The following is a 16,239-nucleotide window of genomic DNA, read 5'->3' on the forward strand; positions in this document are numbered from 1 at the left end:
TCCCTGGGCTCTTTGTCCTGGTCGTTGTGTCCTTGGGCAAGACACTTCACCTACCGCCTACTGGTGTTGGCCAGAGGGGCCGATGGCGCGATATGGCAGCCTCCCCCAGGGCAGCTGTGGCTACAACCGTAGCTGCCTCCACCTGTGTGTGAATGTGAGAGTGAATGAATAGTGGAACTGTAAAGCGCTTTGGGTGCCTTGAAAAGCGGTATTAAATGCAATCCATTATTATTATCATTATTATCATCAATGTTATTGGTGTAACGATTGATGGTGAGGATGATGATGAAGCTGTATCATCAGGCAGGTTTCAAGTCGTGGACGCGGTTCAGAAGCAGATGGGTTGAAGCCGAAATGTGGACTACATGTATGAATTTCTTTAATAGAGAATAAAAATGCTGTGATGATAAAGTCTGCGGCCGGTGCCTGTCGAGGCCAATAATGGATTTGGGAGCTGCGGGCAGATTTTAGGTTCTCACCAGTAACGTGAAGTTTGGTTGGTTTTTGTATTTTTCCGTCTTCTGATTGGGCAGATTTTAGAGGTATCGTGAAAACAAAGGGTCAGATTAACTTAAACCTTAGAGGTTTGGATTAAAATGAAGGAAGACTTCATTACCCAAGTGGGATTTTATTTTCTGTGATTTAGTAGAGAAAAGTGATGAAGGTCAGCTGCAGAAGAGGAGGAGGAGGCAGCCAGCAGGGAGCGGCAGTGAGCTGAACACAAGGGCGTGAGGGCAGCTTCTTCTTTTCCTTTTATTAAAACAGAGTCCAAACTGCTTCTTCATCCTCTCATCTGAACTTGCACACTCATGGACACCTCCTCTTCACCTCTGATCTTCATCACATTAGATTTCAGCTCCTTCAGCCTCTCACTGATCAATAATCTGACGCAAGCTGCTCACAGAGTTCTCTCGTGTTTAAGAGCTCCAGATGTTTAAAACAGCTGTGGAGGTGAAGCAGAAGCACAGAGGGAGCATCTGGTTCAAGTCAGGACGTGTTTGAGTTCAAAGGTTACTGAGGATGTATGAAGGAGGCAGTGAAGGTGTTACTACTGTGAACCACACGTAGAGGTCACCTGGATCCTGCAGCTCAGGTCGCGTGAAGAACCTGAAGTTTAACAAGTGATGACTTACCTGCACATGGTCAAAATGCTACGAATCCTGTAAATGTGAAAGGATGTCCAAACAAAGCTCTGAAAGTTCAAAACGTTTAAACATACCACCAAATTTAGAGATTAAACAGGAAGTAGAGGTGTTACTTTATTCTGCTGGGAGACGCACCTTCCTCCATAAGACTAGAAAGTTGGAAATCTTTTGTGAAACACCCCCTCAACTCGGGTTTCCCACTTGGAAAGTTGGAGCAGCCCCACAGGAAGTAGAGGTTAGAACTGGGAACCTGTACTTCCGCTGGTGTTTGAGACTCATTAAATAAGCCACAAGTGACTTCTTCAGTCCCTTTGATGAGGGATGCGACTGTTTTCCCCCTGAAAACACGACATCCAGATGAGCAGAATCTCCTTTCTAGGATTGAATCCTTGAGTGTGCATCAAGCAAAAAAATGTAATTGTTTTTCTGGAACACGCTAACTCCTGAGTGATGTCACTTCGACATCCGAGTTCTGGAATGCGGGAAAGGGCGAAAGCAGATGACAACCGTCTGGTTGTTCAGAGGTTTCAGAAGATGAAGATGATTTTGAGGCCCGTTTCTGTTCCTGTGTGTGTGGTAGGAAGTCCTCCATCACATCATCAGCCTGGGGCTTCACACTGCGCTGGTGGCGTCTTACTTCCTGTGTCTTTGGCGTGTCAGGATGCGGCGATATCCTCTGTTTTGCGTTTGTTGCTTTACAAGCTCTTTGGTCTTTAGTTGGTCCCCTGAGCTGTATCAGTAACAGTAGTTTTCCATAAATCATTTGTCGATGAATTCAGCAGCTTGTAATGTGGAGCGCCACCTGCAGGTAGGAAGTGTTTTTACAGGTAAAGCTGCAACACACTGTCAAAATAAAAGCTCTGCTCAAAGTAGGAATCACAATTTAGATCTAAACAAGACAAATGTTATAAAATGCCAGCGTGAGCACACAAACACACACACACACACACACACACACACACACACACACACACACACACACACACACACACACACACACACACACACACACAAACACACACAGACACTCCTGCACAGAGAGCAGCAGCTATACTTCAGCCTGTTCAAACAAACCAGAGTCTGCAGCCCACCCATCTAACAACAATAAAACTGAGTGTGTGTGTGTGTGTGTGTGCGTGCGTGTGTGTGTCCGTGGACCACCCACTCTGCAGATTAAACACTGTTCACACGACTGTCTCCTCCCTCTTGCTCTTCATTCCCTCTCAGCCACACTCAGCCTTTGTCTTCCTCTTCTCTCAATAAATTAAATCTACTGACCATAGTGTGTGTGTGTGTCTGTCTGTGTGTGTGTGTAAGCTGTGTGTGTGTGTGTGTGTGTGTGTGCTGTGTGTGTGTGTGTGTGTGTGTGTAGTGTTGTGTGTGTCGTGTCTGTGTGGTCGTGTGTGTGTGTGTGTGTGTGTCGTGTGTGTGTGTGTGTGTGTGTGTGTGTGTGTGTGTGTGTGTGTGTGTGTCGTGTGTGTGTGTGTCTGTCTCTGTGTGTGTGTGTGTGTCTGTGTGTGTGTGTGCTCGTGTGTGTGTGTGTGTGTGTGTGCTGTGTGTGTGTGTGTGTCTTGTGTGTGTGTGTGTGTGTGTGTGTGTGCGTGTGTGTGTGTGTGTGTGTGTCTGTCTGTGTGTGTGTGTGTGTTGTGGTGTGTGTGTGTGTGTGTGTGTGTGTCTGTCTCTGTGTGTGCCGGGGTTAGCAGATCGTACAGCTGCACCTGGAGTCATCTTCAGGTGATGATAAATGTGTGTGAAGACCATTTCAGTTTGAGTCACATAAAAGTGGTTCATCGCTGTCAACTTAAATATGAAAACATTAAATATATTTAAATGACATCACTTCTTGAGTAGAAGTGGCCTTTTCAACCCTGTGTGCTATAATCAATAATCAATTACCAGCTTCTTGCTGCACTCGTAGTGTTGCAGCTTCCAAGATGAAGGACAGGAAACAGCCAATTGTGACGGAGCTGCAGGATGATTTAGATTACGTCCAGGATTTAATGCAAATAATGAGCATTTACTGATCAGCGCTTAGAGGCCGGAGACTAAAAGTCAAAGACAAGAAAACCGGAAGTAAACGGGGACTATGTAGCTCAAGCAATAAATTGCTTGAATTAAAAGTGCAGAATAATTAAAATAGTGCGACTGGAGTAAAACATGGATTCTGTTTGTAGGAGAAGCAGATGTTACGCCTGCTGCGGTCAGAGGAAACGGACGCCTGGACGAGATTAACCAAATAAATCTGAGACATTTGCTCCGTTTCTTCCTGAACTGAGAACGAGTGACTGCTATCAGCTGTCCTGTAACAGGAAACAGATCAGGGCGCAGGTGTGCTACCTGCATGGTGTGGACTGTGATTTTACTCAGAACAAAAAGACCTTCAGTTTACTGTGAAAGGCAGTACCTGTTTTAAGAATAATTTTCATGAAAAACATGATCAGGTCACATGACCATGAGGTATTTTCTCTGGTTATTGATCAGTCGATTTTCTCTGTGATTGACATGAGCGATTTTGTCTCACTTTTATTGATCGCTCGTTTGTTGAAGAGCAGCAGGTTTCCTGCTGATCGATTGATCTCGGAGTGTGTTTGGCTTCATGTTTACTCTGCACGCGTGTGCGTGAGCGTTCCCAGCTCGCCGTGTGTCTCCTCGGCTTAATGTCCGTATCTAAATTCATGTGCGGTGTGGCGGCGGTGTGGTGTCGGCGGGCCGGATCACAAGCGGATTGTGTTGGATTTGAGCTGAAGCCTCTTTAATCATCGTAACACCGTCATTAATATTCATGCAGTCAGCTGGAGCAGCCGACACTCAGCGCTCCAAACTTTCTGCACAAAATGTATTAAAAACAGCTTAAAAAATTAATGGACTTGAGTTTATATTACATGAAGAAAAAGGGGGGAGGCGGGAGGAGGCGTGTCCCCCCTCTTCGCCTCATTGGTTAATGTAGATTGGCGCTCTGATTGGCTTTTGCTTTTTCCCTTTTTTCTGCAGATTTTCCATCTTTGACGAGACTTCAAAGCGAGCGCGAGGCATGAACGGTCATTTAGAAGGATTTAAGCACATTATCACATCTGTAATTGTACATGAATAATAAGGAGAGCCGGCGGCTCAATTAGCTCTGAGTCCACAAGGAGATCAGAGAGGGGGAGGATGGGGGAGGACGGCAGGAAATGAGAAAAGTTTCAAAGTGAACAAATTATTCAGAAATAACTGAAATTTAGCTGCTTCACACTCAGGAGCAGATAATCGTCCTCCTTACTGATCGGGCCACTCACAGATCTGCAGGAGCAAACATACAAAAGAAAAAAGTGTCAGAAAAATGTTTAAAAGGCAACTAAAAGCAGGCAAAACCAAGAAACTCTCCGGGAAAAGTTTCAGGCTCAAAGGAAGTAACCTGATGTCCTCGACCCCTGGAGAAGATTACAGTCCTCCACCCGAGAAGCTCACAGTGAGAGCTGTGCAGACAGTAGTGGTGTTGGTCAGAGGTCATGAAGGGCCTGATCAGCACCCATCAGAGGTTAAAGCTTCAGTCCCTTCTTGGTTCTGCTGTAAGTCTGATCAGTCTGCAGAGGCTCACAGAAAGAACATCCTGCCACCATCCTCCCGCTCTGCTTCTTGCTTCTCCTTGTTCCCAGTACGGGGTCGTGGATGGGTCAGGTGGTCCGTGAGAGGTCTGTGGGCGAGAAAGAGAGGGCAAGGGACATGACAGAGAGAGAGGGCGAGGGACATGACAGAGAGAGAGGGCGAGGGACATGACAGAGAGAGAGGGCAAGGGACATGACAGACGGAGGGAGAGGGTGAGGGACATGATGTTAATGTGTGTTTACAGCTCTGAGTAATTCATTAGACGGTGTTCGCACAGGCGGGTGTTCGCACAGTCGGTTGTTCGCACAGTCGGTTGTTCGCACCGGCGGGTCTTTGGTGTCTGTCTGCTTTAGCTGTCGCTTCCTTTTTGTCCAGCTAATCCCAGAGTGAACGTGGAGCTGCGACAGCGTCTTCCTGCATTTATCAGAACCCAGCTCATCAGCTCCAACGGGTGAGTGCAGTACCTGTCAGGCTATGGTTGAGGGTGGAGGTAATGTTGGAGGTTAGCTGCAGCTGAATGTTTAGTTTCACCAACAGCCGATTATCTACCTCCATCTCGTCCAATCCCAGCATCCTCCTCTGTCACTCCAGCCCTCTGGATGTCCTCCTCCAACATCCACGTTCCTCGTGAACCTCTGAGCTCTTCCTCTGCTTCTCCTGTCTGCAGCTCCACCTTCATCCTCCACATTAATCCTCCACCATCTCGGTCTCTCTGTCTTTGAGCTGTCCCTGTGATGACTCATTGATCATGTCCGTATCGCGCACGCTGCTGCTGTTTAGAGGTCAGCGAAAGTCACCTCATGTTGTTTCTGATGTTCACAGATCAGAGATCAGCCTGAGCCCCGACCTGAACTACGACCACCACACCTGGCCTCGAGGTAACATCCACCCCCATCATAGGTACAGTTTTACCTCAGATACGTTGTTAAGTGTTTGTTTTACACTTTTCATGCATTTTGAACTGGAGTGTGATGAATGTGGGCTTCACAGTGTGTTATTGATGGGAGAGTCAGAGCCAACATGAAGTCCCGTCATGCTCTGGGTTAATTTGTATTTGAAGACGTGAGGCAGACGCTGCTGAATGTCGGACCAACAAACTGATCATGATCACTGGGCTCTTTGGTTCCTGAACTCTTTGATCAGGAAATGTAACATATTCACCTGCAAGTGACCTCTTACCTGTCTGTCAGTTCCACAGCACCTGCAGGAGCCGTTGACCTCCTGCTCCCCTCCACCTCCATCCTACAGAAGGTCCGCCTCTCCTTTGTCACCTCCGCCCTGCAGGAAGTCTGTGTCCCCGCTATCCTCCAGTCGCCTGGGAGGTGCAGGAGAGATGGAAGTGGACCTTTCGACCAGCAGAGGTCTTTCTCCTCGGGCAAAGAGCTGTGGAGATACTGCAGATGAAGGTGGCGCACCCGGAGATCCTCCTAGCCCCTCTCTCAGCAGACACCTGGTGACCGCTGTGGACAGGTGAGTGGGAGCAGTGCCGACGATGAGATGTTAGAGCGGGCCCTGCTCTGAAGAGAGTCTGGTGGAAAAGTTTCAGGTTTTTAGCGCTGGAGTTGTGAGAAGTTGTTCAGATGTATCCGAGCTATAGATTATTACACGTGTCAGTAATAACGTGGCCGATATTGGAGCCTCCTTGCTGCCGTATTCTCGGTGCTTTTTGAACGGATTAATGTGATATGTTTAGAGCCCCCACACAGTGAGCTTTATTAAAAAGTTTATTGCTTTTCATTAAACTTCCTCTGCTTTCTTTAGATTCTGTAATTTTTCCTGCTTCTTTTGTCTTTTGATGCATTTTGAAATAAATTTGTGGAGCACTTTGAGTTGCATCACTGTTTGAAATGTGAGCTATTAAATTTAGATTTGATTTGATTAGTGGGAGCGAGACCAAAATAGAAAGATAGTAAAAGCAGCGGCTTGATTAGAAGCAGCTGATGTTATAAAGTCAGAAACAGTCAATTACAGAAGACACAGTGAGCCACACTCAGCGTCTTATTTACCCGCTTTATTACGAAGCCACGACGCAGCCTGACCTTTAAGGTAATATGAGAGAATTAGAGGCGAACATCAGCCGCTGCTTATTAAACCTGCTGCTGCTGCAGCGTGCAGCCTCACATCTGATAAAGTGAGGCCGCGACCTCCCGTTAAAACACCTGACCTCACTACACACAGGTGAAACACTAATGAAACGCTGAGCCCTGACCAACGAGAGCCTCGCAGAGTGGCGAGCAGCTGCTGAGGAACTTCCGACCATGAGATCGGTAAAAAACAGCCGCTCGGTTTAACGCGCTCCTCGGTGTCGGACAACCAAAAGTTTTGAGATAAACCAAAAGATCTCCAGGTGATGAGCCGATGGTGCACAGATGTACCTGCTCACATGCAGCCCACCAATCCATCGAGAGCAACGTCGAGTCAGCACTAAGCGCGCTTAAAGTGAGATGGCCTTCTAGACTGTGTGGTCTCTGTGGATGAATGTGACGGCTCAGGTGGAGCTCAGCATCCGTCCGCAGGAGATCTGCTTTATTACAAACCTGAAGGAGGAGGACAGACGCATTATTTACCCGCCCGCTGTTACTGCACTCACCGTCACTGCGATGGACGCACAGCTCCAGAGGAAGTGGGAACAGGAAACGAAGCAGATCTCTCCGCAGAGCGTCTCATCTTCTCTCTAATCGACACAGAGACGACCTGCTCATACGCTCCTGCCGCTGGCCTGGCCACAGTGACGAAATCCACTCAATCTCACTGAACCAAAACTGCAGCGAGGTGCCGCCGCCGGCAGTTTTGGATGTACACCGCTGCAGGGGCAGTGAGGACATGCTGCCAATAAATGTGTAACACTTCTCTGTTTTTAGTTAATGTTCTCACAGTGTGGAAAATACTAGCTTACCTTCAGAGCAGCACATTTAAAAATGTTAACGAGTCCCGTTACAGATATTTTAATATGGTGTGCAACAGCAGGTACCTGAGAGTGATGTCTCAGAGCGCTGTGTGCGCCGCTGAGGCTTTCAGTCGTCCAACGCCACACGCTGAAGGGGACACCATTAACACACAGTCAGGCACACAGAAATGTACGCTGAGATTAACAGCAGTACAGGAAGCTAAACTGTGTGTGTTTTGTGTGTAGATGAGTTTGGTAAACTCGTGTCTTTAAAGAGAAACAAACATCTCCGGGACCTGCAGCTCTTTAATCTGTGATTGGTTGTCATTGATGACATCATCTGTGTGCTGCAGCTCTGCATCAGCCCGGCCTCCGAGCGCCGACCGAGACAAAAACATCTCGCTGTTACTGAAGGAGCTCGACGCCCTGAGACAGGTCAACAACAAGGTACATACACACACAGGTGTTCCCAACCCCTTACATTATTACTGACTGGGTCTAAACCTCACTCACTGGAGGTTTTTTGCTAAAGTGCATGATGGGAGTTGTAGTCACCTCATATGTTTGGTATCCAGCAGCAGCAGAAGGTGTTTGTGTGTTTGTGTTTCAGCTGCAGCAGCAGCTGGTTCAGAAGGAGAAGGAGCTGCATAGGAGGGAGGTGGAGGAGGAGCTTAGGGAGAAACGGAGGGAGGCCCGAGACTGGGAGAGACCTGCAGGTGAGGAGGGAGAGTGTCACAGTTTACTCTCCTCTTAATCAGATTGGATCCAAACTCGACTTCTTAAATATTTGAATATTTTCCATGCACACTCTCTCACACACACGACTGCATGCGCTAATTAAAACAACAGCAGTGGTAATGAGATGTCAGTTAACGTGGCAGCTGTTAGTTTAACAGAACAGTGTGTGTTTGTGTGTGTTTAACCAGCAATCACACTCACGTGTGATGTTGATTTAACTGAGCTGAGTGTGTCATCTGGTAGGATCATCACAGTAACACAGTGCTCCCTCCACCACAGATCACAATAGAAACTTTTTGTTTGGTCATTTTTTCATCAGCGCCCTCTCTGACCATTAAGTGAAATCGTCACACACAGTCCGGCTGCCTGTCTGTTGTATGTTCTGTATGTCATGTATGTTATGTTTTCAGCAGCTGAAAGACCTGCGTGTGTGCTTCACACCTGAGTAACAGCTAACAGAGCAAAGCTCACCTGGAGGTTATAAAGCTCCCAGGGTCAGGCGCATGCAGTGTGGCAGATCTACAGCCGCTCTGGTGATGGTGTAGTCCCATCATTCCCAGTAAAGAGATGGAGTATAAAAATACAGAGAGAGAAGGATCAGGTGGGACCTGACCTGTCCAGAGTAAAAAGTTTCCCACCCAGAGAACTGGTGCACTTTAATAACCAGCAGAGTCTCCACTTTAATTTTCTGTGCACCGAGTCTCAGAAGTACTGTGGTCATCTCTGTGTTATTACCCCTGAACACACACATGGCGTGGTAATCATGAGCTCTGCTCTCATTGGTCCATCAATCTGGAGAGACACTGAAAAAAGATTCTGCTTTTACTGAAATTTATCCTCAAACTATCCTCCTCCTCCTGTCTCCTCAGCGGTGTTGGAGGAGGTGCTGGCAGCTCAGAAGGACAGAGATCAGGCTGTGATGTCACGACTCCTGCTGGCCAATGAGGAGAGAGACGAGGCTTTGCTTCGTTTGCATCGACTACAGCAGGCGACTGAGTAAGTTTCATCATTTCCTGTCAGTTGATTGAAGTTCGTTATCACCTGAGAAGAATTTAAAGCAGCTTTAAAGTTAAAGGGACAACAGTAGAACCCCGTGGACTAACAGTAGAACTCTAACTCTAATCTAATTCTGAGGTTCAACAGTTGAACACTGAGGCCCGACAATAAAACCTTAAAGGACTGACAGTAGAACTCTTAGGGCCAACAGTAGACCAATAGTAGAACCCTGTAGAACTACAGTACAACTCTTGAGAACTAAGAGCAGAACCCTGTTGACGGCCTGACACCCTGGCTGAAGCCACATGTGTGGATAAGAGGCCTCCACCTCGGGTGGTGCTGAAGCGGATATGTCGGGATGTTTGGGGCGCTGGAGGCAGACAGAGTTCTGGCTGTTCTGATCACAGCGATCAATAACGCGGGGGTTCTGTAATGATTAATAAGAGGAACCGTGGATGTTGCGAGGTTTGTGTCGGCTCTGTTTGTTGCATAAACAGAGCGGCTGTCGTCTCCTCTGAGGAGAATCTGTTTGTTCTTTTATTTACATGTGAAACATGTTTGCTGTGCTGACGGAGGAGCAACCTGCTGCTCCTCCTCCTCCTCATTATGCACCTCCTCAGTCCTGTTAAGGGCTGTGAAATGAGCTCTCGTCGTCTTGGAGGAGCAGCCAAATAGAGCAGAAAATCTAATTAGAGATAATATCCCCCCTCATCCTGCTCCCCCGTCCTCCCTCGCCCCCCACCTCCTCCCCCCCCAGGATGAGAGGGTAATTGATATTGGAGGCCACAATCCTTTTTATGAGGGACAGAATATGGAGGAGCATGTTCCATCTGTCAGGACTCAGGGTGTGTGTGTGTGTGTGTGTGCATGAATAATGTGATTATGGTGCAGTCAAACAGAAATGGGCTTCGGCTGAGGCCTCGGACGGCGCTCAGCGACCTGACCGCCGCCTGATCAATTTGACGTGAAACAGGCACGGTCCCTGAACCTGTGGATGAAGATGGACGCCGGGTCCTGACCCTCAGGTCCGAAGCAGGCCTCTCTCAGACGTCTGGGACGTTTCTCAGAAATATTCTGTGAAGTGATAAATTCTCTTTCTCATCTGATCCTACTAATGGCGGCGACGGCGGGGTGTTTCTGTCGAGGCGAGCTGTGTGGGAGTGTTAATGACGGGGAGCGAGCCGAGCCGGGCTGAGCCGGGCTCGATGGGCTGTAAGCAGGGTGTTAGAGGAGCTTTATTGGAGGCGGCCGGTCTTTCATTACCTGCTGCTCCCCGCGGAACGAGCGGCTCGGCCACCTTATTACAGTTTATTACAGAAAACAGCAGCCGGCTAAATGAAAGAGCTTCCCAGGAGGAGAGCGCGGATCAGCTAGTTACCAGCTGCACGTCCACCGTCAGGCTGAGAGCGAGCACGAAGCTCCGCCCAACCCACGCCCTCGCAGCCTCACAACGAAGACAGCAGATTTCAGGTGGGCTTTGGGGAGCGAGGACCAAATTACTGCCCAGCTGCAGGAGCTCGGGTCATCTCACAGGCTGCGGCGGCTTTAATTTGGTCAGCGGCGGGAAAACACGGGGGCCGCCAGCCTTACAGGGCCCGATTACAGGCCGCTTCAGCCCCCTCAGCTGCTCCTCACACGCTGTTTTATTTAAGACTCACTGCACAGAAATGAACTCGGGACTACCTGAACACCGAAATCACATTTCATAAAGAGAGGCAGAGAAAAGGAAATATTGTGTTTCAGAGATGGAGGCAGAGCGCCCTGAAACCTTTCCGTGTTCAGAGAGCCAGAAACATCCAGCTTCAGGAGGCTTACATCCAGGGTCCGCTGAACTCTGACCCCGAGAACCCTGCAGGAGCATTGAGCTCTGCCGGTTCTCATCAGTCCGGCTGTCACAATAAGACTTTGGATCTTGTGGCTTCTCCACCAACGCTGCCCTGTCCTGCAGGGTCAGATTTCCAGTTTAGAGACCAAAAGCTAAAAACTAAACAGATGTAGAAGGCGATCATTAACTCATTAACCAAATAAGTAACCACATGTTGCATTAAAACTACTCGTTAAGGTTTAGGGTGGTGGCTTGGATGAACACACGCCCTCGAACCCTGATGAAGTTAGTCAGCTGAGCGACTCAGGTGGTCTTCTGAGGATGAACAAGTGTGTTCAGGATCATCTGCAGCTGTTTCCACATGTTCCGTGTTCTGGGACAGCGTTGTTGTCCTGCCGTCTCCTCCACTTTAGTCCAACCAGCCTTCCTGTGGTTCTGTCTCTCCACCCGTTACCTGAGAGGATGGGCACTCTTTGCTCCTCCTGCTCCACCCGTTAGTTTCACGGTTGCTGTATGACGGCGAGTTTAGAGACATATGAACTTTTCTCATCATGATAGAAACCAGCGAGCTCTGACTCGACTCTAATGGCAGTCAGAGAGACCAAAACACTGATGCTCAGTTTTTTTCTCTCAAACTAAAATTAAATCTGCTAAAAATGTTGGGCTGACCTGTTCATAGGAGCTCAGCACTTCACCTGCCGCTGAGACCGTTAGCGCCGCTTAGTCTAACATGTGTCCATCTGTGTGTTGTCAGGTCAGAATGCTTCCACCTGGACGATGGCGATCAGGTAAACGCTGGCGGCGTGTTGATGACCGCAGGTTCTCGTGGTTGTCTGAGGTTCTGATCGGTTTCCTTCCGTGTGCGTTTTAGGATGTGGATGAGCTCCTGCGGCACATCTGTGACGCCGACTCCGTCCAGGAAATCGAGCAGTTCGGCTCAGTTCTGGTCCAGCGTCTTTGGTTGGCACGGCAACGGCGAAGTGACATCACAGCTCAGGAGATGAAGGCCGTGATGGAGGAGAGGGACAGCTCTACCGCCAAGGTGAGTCTGTTTACCTGTGTGCTCCGAGAGAGTGGGCGAACACCTGTGTTTGTCATCTGTTCACAAAAGAGGCGCACCGATCAGACTTATTGATCAGAGGTGAACGTCTGGCAGCTCGCAGACGATTTCTCAGCATCGACTCCTCCGCTGTGAGTGGACACAAGCAGACGTAAAGTAAGACTCTGTTAGCGCGGGTGTGTTCTTACAGGTGTGTCACAGACCAGAGTGGAGTTACTTCCCTCTGCTCAATCCGAGCTTAATGTTTTATACGATTCAAGCTGCTGAAATAAACCACGTGACCACAACAGAGTCAGCCAACGCAGGATTTTAATGACTCGGGCCAGACTGGACCCAGTTCTGGTTTGGCAGGTCATCCAGACTGACGTGATGATCCTGAGTGCACCGTGAGGGTCTTCACGAGAAATCCCCGGTTATTAATAAGAACAGACTCTTAAGAGCAGTCATGTGACCCTGCAGGGTCTCCTCCCTGTGCCATAAATCTGGGTGGTCATGTGACAAACGCGAGCTGCAGGTTTCTCTACGTCATCGTGTTCTGACAGCAGCGTTGCTAAGCGGCGTGTTTAACCTGGTTGCCCGGGTTACGGTGCTCAGACCTCAAATATTTGAGTTTGAATGTGAACGAGAATATTTAGAATGCAGTGAAAACAGAGACACAAATATTGACAGCAGACTGAGACGAGCCGACACGCTGTTTGCTGAACACCTGCTGTTTACACACTCCTGCTCACACCTGGGTGACATCTCCTCTTCTCCTGGTGTGGAGGTTAACATCAGGCAACAGCTGGACAGAGTCACACTCCCTGTCCCTTTGTGTATTTATATCCTTGTGGTCCCCTAAGGCAGCGGTCCCCAACGCCCGGGCCTCGGACCGGTACCGGTCTGTGAGTTGTTTGGTACCGGGCCGCGAGAGCTGAGGCTCAGGTGTGAAATGTATGGTTTTCAGGGTTTTTATCGGTTTTCAGCGTTATTTTGTTATCATTTTTATCGTTAACTCTGTTTTCCTGGGTCTTTTCACGTGTGTTATGAATAAATCTTCTTTTTTTCGGTACCGGTACTAGTTTTATTTTGTTGTATTTATCCGCGACACCTTAAAGGCCGGTCCGTGAAAATATTGTCGGGCATAAACCGGTCCGTGGCGCAAAAAAGGTTGGGGACCACTGCCCCTAAGGTATGGTAATCTTCCAGTTTTTGGTCCCCACAAAGATGTTAATACCCGTATACACACACACACACACACACACACACTGCCTTACACACACATTCATCAACTAGTGATCATTTTTTGTCACGTTTCCTGATTGGCTGCTTCAGCCATCATTGTGTACAGTCTTCTGAAGTCATGGTGGCCAAATGGCGGGAACATTGTTTTACAGGCCATCTCTGCTGTTATTGACATAGACCAAGCAGTCCCAATGGGGGCGGGGTCTTTAAACGATCGTTCTCGTGATGTCAGAGCAAGCACAGAAACTCAGAGCATCTCTGTAAATGTTTGTATTTTCTCACTGTGACCTTTGAACCTGGCTTTGACGGTGAGCCGCCTGTGCGTAGATGATGTTGTATCACATTCAGAGGCTTCCCTTCAGATTTGCCAGTTTGAGTCAGACTTGGTAAATAATCAATCAGAACAACTGATTGGGGGCTGATTACGGCGTCAGAGTTTGGACTTTTACTTTGAAAAGGTGTTCCTGCGGTCTCTGGCTGTGATTATTATCGGCGCTCAGTTCACAGAGTTTATTACAGGACCCACAGAGAATTATTACCCACAATGCACCCAGACTCATAAACCGGTCTCTGTGGGGGGGGGAGAGAACGGGGCAATCTAAGGGGGGCTCGGAAAGCAGGATTGGCGCTGCCAGCATGCCGCGCGCGGGTGGCGGGCTCAGAAGCTCCACCCCCTCCTGATTTGCTCGCAGATCTGAAAAACCTTTATCTGTTCATCTGACAGACTGTGGTCACCATGGGAACAGGCCTGCAGCAGCACAGCTGAGCTCTAGTAACCATGGCAACTGCCGTCAGGAAAGCAGAGGAGTGATGAGACCTGATGAAGATGGAAGGAAGTGGCAAATTTTGGAGTAGAAGAAGGAAAGTGTCCGTACTAACAGGATCCAGAACTCTGCACCTGTTCAGGTGTTCAGCACTCAGCAACAATAGGAGCACAGCTTCACCTGACGGGGCAGTAACTTTTACAGTCTCCAGGTGTCACTTGTGTCACTGGCTCTGCTCATACTTGCTGTCAACACGACAGCATACTGAGTCACCTGACGTCTGATTGCTGATGTCAGCGCGGTGATGACACGTTAAATGCTCTTCTTTGAATCTTTTACACATGTGAACAGGCTGGGTCAGAGCACCTAGTGGACATTAGTGGAACTGCAGGTCCTGGCGTCTCCCTGCACATCTCCATGTTTTCCTCTCCTGGCTGCTCTGCACTCACAGTGTTTATGATCTCCTTCAAACCTTCACCTCTGCTGGCTCCGCCCCATGCGGCCTCGCATCTTAAACCTCTCACACCTCCACTCTGCCTCCATTAACCCCCCCCAAACTTGCCACCGTATCAGCATCACTTCAGCATCACCTGGGCTACTGCCGCTAACCCCCAACAATATCAGTGCTCCGCCATCTTTTAACACCCCGCCCCTCTGCGTTAACACCACCCCTCCACAGTAACACCATAATCCCGCCCTCGTTCTGCTGCTGCGTCGCGGTGAAATATGTTTCAAATGCCGCTGTAATCCTTGCAGGAGAAGAAGAAGAGAGTGCACTCCACGCTGGAGGATCACCCCCCCCCTTCCCGCCACCGCTCCCTCGCTCCCTCTACTCATCTCTCAGGGATTATCTCCCCCTGCAGCCAAGGCTTCTGGGAAATATTAGAAAAGAGGGAGGGGAAGGGAGGAGAGAGTTGTCCCTGAGCGCGCTCAGTCAGTGTGTGCTCCACTCCCTCTCAGAGGGAAGCTGCAGCTTCTTATTGAGCTAATATCAGGTAATTACAACATTATTAGAACATTATTACAGCATTATTAAAGCTCAGCCGGCGCTGCCATACACTGAGGCGGTGTGATTTCCACAGGCAGACCTTCGTTCCTCACTTACTGACAGAAACAGCTGGAGACAGCTGTGCCCGACGGATTACACCCAAACGCAACAAATCTGAGTTTAACTGGCTGATTTTACTTCAGTGTAATAGAAACCTTGCGACAGACTGGCGACCTGTCCAGGGTGTACCCCTCCTCTCGCCCCATGACAGCTGGGATAGGCTCCAGCGCCCCCCGCGACCCTGAAAAGGATAAGCGGAAGTGAATGAATGGATGGTAATAGAAACAATGATGATGGTCATCCTGATGGTCATTGTGATGGTGATGATTGTGATGGTCATGTCTACTGGTCATGTTTGACTTTTCTGAATAGTTTCTGGGATGCTTAGAACTCGAATTGCACTGCTGGAAATAGTTTATTTTGATGCACTGCTGTTTTCTTTGCAAATTTGCATCATAGGATTGTTTTTGTTTTTCCTGCAGTATATAAAAATTGGTGTATCTCCAAAATAAAACTATGAAGACACTCAAAATAAATTTCCTGTTGTTGTAAACTATTTTTTGCAACTTTTTTGTATTTAAAGTTTTGAGGGATAAACCTCTTAAATTTCTCCAAGTAGAAATATATGTAAAAAAAACAAAAACGATTTTCAATTTTTTTGTAGTTTATTGCACTTTTTTGCAATTAATGTAGTTACTATGGACTTAATGCATACATATTATTAAAATATGGGCTATAACAGTTGTATAGCAACTTGAAATGCTCCCACAAATGGCACTACAACATGTAAAAAAATAATATAAGCTCTGGCGGACTTGGTTCTATAGTAGGTCTTAAAGGGTTAAATAAATATCGTCAAATAATCGAGATCTCAATTTCAGTGAAAATAATCGTGATTATCATTTTTGTTATAATCGAGCAGCCCTAGTTATCATTATCATCACAATCACATCACCATCACAACCAC

The 16,239-nt window shown here is 48.1% G+C and overlaps 1 protein-coding gene across 1 annotated transcript in view; it reads left to right on the forward strand.

Moving 5' to 3' along the window:
• Positions 1 to 16,239, forward strand: part of mipol1 (mirror-image polydactyly 1) — a 53,060-nt gene that overhangs the window by 12,239 nt on the left and 24,582 nt on the right. Inside the window, exons 3-10 of the mRNA XM_014330656.2 lie at positions 5,106 to 5,181; positions 5,553 to 5,608; positions 5,921 to 6,200; positions 7,971 to 8,064; positions 8,228 to 8,333; positions 9,225 to 9,351; positions 11,931 to 11,964; positions 12,048 to 12,218. Coding sequence (XP_014186142.1) covers positions 5,106 to 5,181; positions 5,553 to 5,608; positions 5,921 to 6,200; positions 7,971 to 8,064; positions 8,228 to 8,333; positions 9,225 to 9,351; positions 11,931 to 11,964; positions 12,048 to 12,218 — 944 coding nt within the window. The remainder of the gene's footprint in view (positions 1 to 5,105; positions 5,182 to 5,552; positions 5,609 to 5,920; positions 6,201 to 7,970; positions 8,065 to 8,227; positions 8,334 to 9,224; positions 9,352 to 11,930; positions 11,965 to 12,047; positions 12,219 to 16,239) is intronic.

Source organism: Haplochromis burtoni, unplaced genomic scaffold, assembly GCF_018398535.1.
Source record: "Haplochromis burtoni strain Fernald_Lab_line unplaced genomic scaffold, NCSU_Asbu1 Contig_442, whole genome shotgun sequence".
NCBI lineage: Eukaryota > Metazoa > Chordata > Actinopteri > Cichliformes > Cichlidae > Haplochromis > Haplochromis burtoni.